At 40.9% G+C, this 8,816-nt stretch overlaps 2 protein-coding genes across 2 annotated transcripts; one reads left to right on the forward strand and one right to left on the reverse strand.

Moving 5' to 3' along the window:
• The first annotated feature begins 4,430 nt into the window (after positions 1–4,430).
• On the forward strand, positions 4,431–6,588 carry LOC129160213 (zinc finger protein with KRAB and SCAN domains 2). The gene is made up of 3 exons (XM_054737383.2): positions 4,431–5,098; positions 5,181–5,273; positions 5,704–6,588. The coding sequence occupies exons 1-3, from the start codon at positions 4,684–4,686 to the stop codon at positions 6,075–6,077; spliced, it is 882 nt and encodes a 293-aa protein (XP_054593358.2). The 5' UTR covers positions 4,431–4,683; the 3' UTR covers positions 6,078–6,588.
• Positions 6,208–8,369, reverse strand: LOC139068825 (uncharacterized). Its single transcript, XM_070549127.1, has 3 exons — positions 7,588–8,369; positions 7,317–7,413; positions 6,208–7,186 (listed from the first exon to the last, which is right to left on the reverse strand). Exons 1-3 carry the CDS (start codon positions 8,289–8,291, stop codon positions 6,725–6,727), a joined length of 1,263 nt encoding a protein of 420 aa, XP_070405228.1. The 5' UTR covers positions 8,292–8,369; the 3' UTR covers positions 6,208–6,724.
• Between the last annotated feature and the right edge of the window lie 447 nt (positions 8,370–8,816).

Genomic DNA, 8,816 nt, shown 5'->3' on the forward strand with positions numbered 1-8,816 from the left:
GACAGTCTGTGTCTTTATTTCTCAATTCGACTCTTGCAGAAAGTTAGATGTTAGAAACACAAGTTCACCTTAGTATCTTCATTTATTTAGTCATTTTGATGTTAAACCGATCCACCAGAAAGGCCCAAGGGTGGAGGAGAAACTGGAGCCAGCACAAGGAAACCGAACAAGAATGACCGATTCTTGCTTGTGTCGGTTTTTAATTAAGCTGCAACATTTGACCATATTGCACAGAATAAGGCAGACTAGCTGGAAGAAGTAGTCCCTTTAAAATAATTATTACAGAAGTTAGTTTTCTAACTGGATTGTTTTATCAAACTTCAGAAAAACTCAAGGTTTCTAGTTTTTAAAAGGAGGTGAGTGGAAGCCTCAGGCATTTAAACCAGGGTGGACTTGTGATGAGAATCCAGGCAGGACTAGGACTACAACGCTGTTGTCTTTTGAGGGGGAAAGGTTACTTCAACAGTCACCCATCTCACTGGTGTGGTCCTAAATTGGGATTGTAACAAAAACATTTACTTATGAAAGAAGTTAAGATTTAAAAGCTGCCTTCCCCTATGCAGTGCGTCTTTGGTTTGAAGCCTGCTCAAAATGAACCAGGTGTGTGATTCTTGTTTTAGACAGATGGGTCGGTTTACACCAGATGGAAACACAAAACTGTTGATAAAGTCTTTGGCTTCTTCAGTGGATTAAAAACACATCGACTATGAGTTTTTGTGTTCCGATTATGACCCGCCTAGCTTCTCAGTAAAAGGAGGCAAATGGTATTATCAGGCTTTAAAATGACCTTGACGTGTGTGTGTGTGTGTATTTCTCACCAGATAGCAGCAAAGTCCAAGTCAAGATTAAATTTGGTTTCAACTCCACAGGTCGTGGGTGTCCCAACTTGATCCTCTAATTCAGTGATTCCCAACCCTGGTCCTCAGGGCACACTGACCAGCATGTTTTCCATGTCTCTGCTTCAGCACACCTGATTTACATTGCCTCCTCAGGAGGACATCAAGTGCTGCAGATGCCTGTTAATCACTCATTCATTTAAGTCAGGTGTGTGGGAGCAAGGAAACACTGATATTTAAAAGGGCAACATGGAAAACATGCAGGATAGTGTGCCCTGAGGACCAGGGATGGGAAACACTGCTCTAATTATACAGGTGTCTCTCAGGGTTCCCACTCTTTTCCTGAAATTATTTTCCAGGACATTTTCAAGACTTTTTCAGTGTACAAGTCAAGTTATCATAACCACGGTTTGCCGATATCCTGGTATGATCATATAAAGGTTGCCAAAACAATAAGATGTGTACTATGCATCGCTTACAGTGTCTGGAAAGGAAGCTAAGAAAGGATAAAACCTATTATAAAGACTATGTGAACTTCATGACTGACATGATTGCTCGGGGAGATGCTGAAAAAATTCCAGAGGAGGAAATCAATAGCAGTCTGGCTTGGTATATTCCACATCATGGAGTCTACCACCCACAAAAACCGGGCAAGATACGGGTTGTATTTGACTGCTCAGCTAAGTTTCATGAAACATCTCTCAATGATCATCTTCTCACTGGACCTGACCTAACAAACAAACTTGTGGGTGTCCTGTGTAGGTTCCGGAAAGACCCAATCGCTGTAATGTGTGATATTGAGAGAATGTTTCACCAGTTTCATGTAAAGGCTGAAGATCGAGATTATCTGCGTTTCTTATGGTGGGAAAATGGTGATTTGGAAACCAAACCATCCATCTACAGGATGAAGGTCCACCTGTTTGGAGCAGTTTCCTCCCCCGGCTGTGCCAACTTTGGCCTGAGACATCTGGCAACTCTAGGGAAAGGTCAGTACTCTGAAAGCACCATACATTTCATAGAAAACAATTTCTATATAGATGATGGTCTTGTAAGTGTTCCTACAGAACAAGAGGCCATTCAACTTGTCAGAGAATCAAGGGAGCTTTGTAACACTGGCAAGTTAAGACTCCACAAGTTTGTTTCAAACAATGATAATGTAATGGCATCCATCCCAGAAGGGGAACGCACTACTGTCAAAAATCGAGACATAAAATTTATTTATTCACACATCGAAAAGGCACTTGGAGTGGAGTGGTGCATCACACATGACACTCTTAAGTGTAGAGTTGAAGTCAATCCCAGACCAATGACAAGGAGAGGTGTCCTTTCTACTGTAGCCTCAGTGTATGATCCACTCGGATTCATAGCACCTTTTGTTCTTTCTGGAAAGCAGATTCTTCAGCAAATGTGCAAAGATAAGATCAGCTGGGATGATGAGCTTCCAGAAAGTTTAAGATCACGATGGGAGTCATGGGTCAGAGAATTGCCCACTCTAGTTGATATGGAAGTCAAAAGATGCTACTTACCTTCAGACTTTGGAAACATCAAAAGGTATGAACTTCACCACTTCTGTGATGCAAGTACTGTAGGTTATGGTGTATGTACTTACCTCAGAGCTATCAACGAATTCAATGATATCCATTGCGCTTTAGTAATGGGGAAGTCCAGAGTTTCACCAAGTAAAGTAACAACAATGCCGAGACTGGAACTCTCAGCAGCAGTCGTTGCAGTTCGAGTCAGTGACATGCTTCGGAAGGAACTGGAAATTGAAGACCTGAAGGAATACTTCTGGACAGACTCCACAATTGTCTTGGGTTACATAAGAAATGATGCCAGAAGATTTCAAGTATTTGTCGCAAATCGCATACAAAGAATCAAGTCAAGTACAAAGGCTGAGCAATGGGCCTACATTCCATCTGAGGATAACCCAGCAGATCATGCTTCTCGAGGATTGATGGCAAAAGAACTAAGGAAATCCAACTGGTTTTCAGGACCAACATTTCTCTGGCAAAATGAACTACCTGCTTCTAAATACAAGATAGAAGAAGTACAAGATGATGATCCTGAACTCTGCAGGGCTTCAGTGTTTAACACAAAGGCAAAGGAGAGCAGATCACTTTTAGAGCGCTTTGAGAAGTTCTCTGACTGGTCAAGATTAGTAATTTGCTGTTGCCAGATTGAAGAGACGAGTCGCGGAGCACAAAAGGTTGAAACAAAGAACCAATGAGGGTACAAGCTTGGAGGAAAGAAAAGACGCAGAAATTGCTATCGTCAAGCTGGTTCAAAGGGAAGCATTTCCAGATGAGATACAAAGCTTAAAAGCAAAGGAAGGTGTGGTTAAAACCAAGTACGGCAAGCTGAAAGGGTTAAGTCCCACCTTGGATGAAGATGGAGTTGTGAGAGTAGGAGGACGTTTAAATCAATCAGCGTTACATCCTCACATAAAACATCCAGTAATACTACCAAAGGACAGCCATATATCCTCTCTGCTTGTCAAGCATTTTCATGAAAGGATTCATCATCAGGGACGTGGAATGACCGTAAATGAACTCAGAGCAAATGGATGGTGGATCCTAGGAAGCAGTGGCATTGTATCATCACACATCTTTAAATGTGTTAAGTGTTGAAAGTACCGAAGATGTACTGAAACCCAAAAGATGGGTGACTTACCTCAAGACAGAATGGAAACAATGCCTCCATTCACCTACACTGGCATGGATTGCTTTGGACCAATCTATGTAAAAGAGGGAAGAAAAGAGGTTAAAAGGTATGGACTTCTACTCACCTGTTTATGTTCAAGAGCCATACACATCGAAATGCTTGACGATATGACCACTGACGCATTCATCAATGCATTAAGAGCCTTTATTGCTATAAGAGGAAATGTCCGTCTACTTCGATGTGACCAAGGAACCAATTTCATTGGTGCAAAAAGGGAGCTTGCAGAACTCATAAAAGGAATGGAAGAAGAAAGGGTCAAAACTCTAAAATGTGAATTCCTAATGAATCCCCCAGCAGCAAGCCACATGGGTGGGATCTGGGAACGACAGATTAGGACTATTCGAAGTGTTCTCACAAGCATTCTGGACAATTCAGCTCAAAGACTGGACAGTTCATCTCTAAGAACTTTGTTTTATGAAATTATGGCGATTGTCAATAGCCGACCGCTTACAGTTGAGAATTTGAATGATCCATCTGCACCTGAACCTTTAACTCCAAATCACATTCTTACAATGAAGTCAACAATTATTTTTCCTCCACCTGGGCAGTTTGTCAAAGAAGACCTGTATCTGAAAAAAAGGTGGCGCAGAGTCCAGTATTTGGCCAATGAATTTTGGATTCGTTGGAAAAGGGAATATCTGCTGAGTTTACAACAAAGACAAAAATGGCAGAAAACCAGAAGAAACATGAAGGTGAATGACATCGTGCTTTTACAGAACGAGCAGGCACCACGAAATGAATGGAAACTAGCCAGAATAGCCGAGGTCTATCCAGGGTTAGATGAAAAAGTAAGAAAAGTAAGATTGTTGGTTGGTGATACCACATTTGACGGAAAGGGTAAACCTACGACTAAAACAGTAGCTGCGTTTACATGGACACATTTAATCGGAATAAAAGCCTGATCGGAATTAAAATGCGTCATGTAAACAAGCCATTCAGAATACTCTGACCCGATTAAACTCAATCGGATCAACTTTTCATTCCGATTGAGACAGCTGGGTTATGCCGATTGTTAATCCGATCATGGTGCATGAAAACACTCGAGTGACTACTGCGCATCACTGCGCATGTCAGTAACGTCACACGTTTACGTACGTTACGTTGTCGTTTACGGAAGTCGGAAAACATGGCGGGTGCGAAACAAAACTGGTCTGTTTCGGACACAAATGCATTGCTGGATGTACTCAAAGAACTAAAAATTGTAGAAAGACTTGATGGTAGGAAGTCTAGAAACTCTGAGTTATTCATTCAAGTACATGAACGCTTGAAGGAAGCGGGGATCGATCGAACGGTTGAACAGATAAAAAACCGATGGAAAAGTTTGAAGACCGCGTACTACAAAGCCAAGAATCACAACAGCAGAAGCGGGTTCGACCCTTCCAGTTTTCCCTTCTACCGCGCAATAGACAAATTCATGGCGGCGAGGCCGTTGTCAAATGTGCCTTTATTTGGCGTGGACGTTGGGTTCGAGGACGAGGTGGTGGACAGATGTAACACACCCGTGAGCCAGAGCCTTGATGCTACTGAAGATAGCATTAGTGGTAAGTTTGTAAACCTCACATTTAAAAAACATACAACGTTTTTGAGAATATCAAATTTCAGACTTGGGTTTTTGTCATTCAGATGAATCCAGCAGCGAAGCAGCAGAAGCCACTGAACAGATGCCCACAAACGGAGGAGACAGTTCTCATCCATCTAGTGAATCCATTAAAAAGAGTAAGTTATCGCTCGAGAGACTAAATTAGGTCAAAGTATAATAGCTTTTTGTTGTTGGAGATGACACATGTTTAACTGCTTGAGTAAGGGACTATGGCAGGCTATAAAGCCAAATGTCCAGTCCAGATTAACACTAGTAAATTTCGTTTATTTGGTTATTTGGACTGTTATAGGAAATATGAATGGGAGTTTATTCTTCTATGTAATATTTTTACTATGTTATTCATTAATTGATAAATGTCACAGTTTATACCTAAGTATGAAAAAATGATCATTTAGCTTATTAACTAAATATTTAGTTTGGGGGTCACTAAAGCCACGTTTGATTTTCACAATAATTCTATGTTTTCTTTTTGTATAGGTGGCAGTGTATTTTTTTTCTACATTCAGTCTTCTATATCACACACTTATAATTCTTTTTAACTTTTAGGAAAAAGATCAAGCTCATCTGGATATGCCAAAGCTATGTGCACTTGGTCGACTGAACAGCAAGCATTTATGAAAAAAATGCAAGAGTCCCAAAATAGGTGGGTTGAAGAACATCAGGAAAGAAGACTGCAGAGAGAGGAGCGTCTTGTCACACGGTTCATTGAAGAGAGTTCCCGGTCAAATGAGCGACTCGTCGGCCACCTTTTGGATGGCCTAAGAACCATCATTCGTCCACCTCCTCCACCACCAGTAGCTCCATACTCCTCTCAGCAGCACCATTACCGCAACTACGTTGGGTCGGCTGAGTTTGGCCAAAATGCACAACACTACAGTAATAATTACAATTCTGACTACACCCTACAAGATTTGAGCTAAAATGATATTCACAATTTGAAATTCTGTTCTGTAGTATGTTATTTTAAACAATTCAGTTGTGACATGTTGGTTTCTGCAACTTCCCATGGTAGTTGCAGTGCATTAGCAAACTTGAGTAATATAGAGTAGATGTTCTGGAGACGTATTTTTGCACTTTATTTATGTTCACAATAGTAGCTAAGTACAAACTTTTCTTTAAAGTACTCTTCATATGTTCCAGTATTTTTGAAGTATAACTCAGGTGAAGAAGAAAAAAAACGTTTCTGAGGTCAGAACATGTTATATTTATGTTTTGTTTGATTTGGTGACCTAGATGACAAAAAAATTCCACAGAGTTCACCACATGAAAAAGCGCTGTATATGCTTTTTTTTTTTTTAACTTTAAATGCTTTGGAAAATGTTTAATTTCGAGTCTCAGGAGTATTCACACAACACTAGCTGTCAAGTTCAAAAAGTACAGCAGAATGTTCATTTAATTGAATGGATTAATAAATAGTGCTTTAAGCACAAAGTAATGCTTCATTGTTCTTGTGCTATAATATGTACAAACCGGGGAAATAATGCCTTTCAGTACTTGGGGAAACATTTTTCTGAACTTAAAATGTGTAACTTAGAACTTTTTTTGTAAATCTGGAACCAAGAAACACTTAGTGTAGGTGTCCCGTTCGGAGTGGGAATGTTGTGGCCAAATAGGTAGTCAACACCTCTCTAGTGCTGCTTCCACAACTGCTGCACTGGAGATTAACTGGCTGGTTGGGTTGAGGAAAATTAATTGCCCGATCACAGGCCTCCTCCAACCAGCTGTTGCTGGCCTGATCTTCTTCATTCTGACAGAAGTTGTGCAGTGCACAGCATGTGGCAATCATGGTCGGTGCAAAGGTGAAGTGAAAGTCACTTCTTTTTAGCAGAACCCTCCACCTTGACTTTAACAATCCAAAAGTCATTTCCACTCCAACCCTGACTGAGCTGATGTAGGTGTTGAAGGACTCCTGCTCCGGAGTCAGCCGAGGTGAGTTTGAATATCCTTTGATCAGCCAGTCAAGAAGTGGGTAGGCAGGGTCTCCAACTATTAAAAGATTGGTGTCTTTCCCCCCAATGGTCTTGATGCCCTGTTACAGAAAAGGGAATGAAGTAATTTTTTACTAATATGTGATTTACAAGCACATATTGATGTATTTTTAACTCCAGTCAAGCAGTCATTTCAAGCGGCTCTCTCCATTCAAAAACATGTTTTCTTACTTTGGGTAGGAGATGAGCCCTTTTGAAGAGGTCTGACTGGCGTAGGGCATTTGCATCATGTGCACTGCCTGGCATTTTACAGCTGATGTTCCAAAACCTTCATGAGAGGAATAAATGAAACAAATTAAACTGCTTTATTGTGCACATGATTTGCTGTAAACGAAGGGGTAATTCTAATAATTTGGTGCAGTTTGAGGTCTCAGGTTACTGAAAAATCTACCCCCACTAATTTATTTCTGAACATGGCAGGTAATTGAGTAGTAATTTTTACCTGAATTTGTCATCTACAACAGCCTGGAGTACGTAGGATGGCCATCCTTTACGATTTACAAAATCCTTGTAGCCGTCTGAAGGAGGAAGGATGGGAATGTGTGTTCCATCGATAAGCCCCATTATTTGTGGAATGTGATGGGATGCTTCAAACCGTCTGGCTATCTCTTTTGCCTCTTCCTCAGTTGGTGCACGGATCAACTGTTTGATTGGACCCTGCACCATGCCTTTGCAGAACATGTAAACAAACTTCGTTATGCTGCTTTTACTTATTCCAAATTGGTTCGCCACGACTCTGTATTCTGCACAGCTACCCAGTTTATACAGAACTACTGCAATCCGCATGACGACAGGAACAGCAGCCCTCACAGTAACGTCCTCGGGAGCCATATAACTCTCCATTAACGAGCAAAGTTTCATGAATGACGCACGTGACATGCGGAAATTCTGCTTCCACTCTTGATCGGTGAACTCCAAAAGAACAATCCTCTCCCACCAGTCTTTACTCCTCACTTTCATCCAGTGGCTCCTTGTCTTTGCAGGAGGAGGGGGGACTAAAGTTACGGTTCTTGGTATTAAGAAATTTTCATCCTGCTGTCTCCCCCTATTTAACATCTGGAAAATTATAAACAGTTTAGTTTGTATTTGTAAAATTGTGACGACAAAAAATAAAATTACGCTCCGAAAAACATCGTCGTGCTCCATTTTTACATACACGCAGCCATGTTTGTTTACAGCGGAAGTCTGCTACTTCTTCTTCTACGGTCTTTTTCAGCGTAATAGATCGATCTGCGCATGACAAAATGGTTTATTCCGATCAAATTTATGACGAATGTAAACACTTGACATAATCGGATTTAAATTTCCAGGGCCCATGTGCACAGTCATTTTCTAATCCGAATAATGATCGGATTAAAGACATTTTGCACATGTAAACGCAGCTAGTGTTCCTTGACAGACCTGTACATAAACTTGTTACATTGATTGAAGCAAATGAAAGTAATTAAGTCTGACCAGCCCCTAAGTTTCCTTAGAAATCCCACACTGGGTTTTGTGTGATTTGGTGGGAGTGTAACTGCAGTTGCTGTTTATTTCTTCATTTATTTATTTTCCCATTTGTAAGACACTGGGTTAGTTGTGTTTCCTGTAATTTTATTTTGAAAAGCGACATGAGCTGCTCTGCCAGCCACACCCTTGATTTGATGGATACAAGCCAGGTGTGAGGAACAC

This window comes from Nothobranchius furzeri, chromosome 3, assembly GCF_043380555.1.
Source record: "Nothobranchius furzeri strain GRZ-AD chromosome 3, NfurGRZ-RIMD1, whole genome shotgun sequence".
NCBI lineage: Eukaryota > Metazoa > Chordata > Actinopteri > Cyprinodontiformes > Nothobranchiidae > Nothobranchius > Nothobranchius furzeri.

Excerpts from the sequence above, each read along its gene's own strand:
- LOC129160213 (XM_054737383.2), top strand. The coding sequence starts at position 4,684 with ATGGCGGGTGCGAAACAAAACTGGTCTGTTTCGGACACAAATGCATTG. Across the intron at positions 5,099-5,180 it reads TACTGAAGATAGCATTAGTG|ATGAATCCAGCAGCGAAGCA; the intron begins GTAAGTTTGTAA and ends TTTGTCATTCAG. Across the intron at positions 5,274-5,703 it reads TAGTGAATCCATTAAAAAGA|GAAAAAGATCAAGCTCATCT; the intron begins GTAAGTTATCGC and ends TTTAACTTTTAG.
- LOC139068825 (XM_070549127.1), bottom strand. The coding sequence starts at position 8,291 with ATGGAGCACGACGATGTTTTTCGGAGCGTAATTTTATTTTTTGTCGTC. Across the intron at positions 7,414-7,587 it reads GTTGTAGATGACAAATTCAG|GTTTTGGAACATCAGCTGTA; the intron begins GTAAAAATTACT and ends CCTCTCATGAAG. Across the intron at positions 7,187-7,316 it reads GGGCTCATCTCCTACCCAAA|GGCATCAAGACCATTGGGGG; the intron begins GTAAGAAAACAT and ends TTTCTGTAACAG.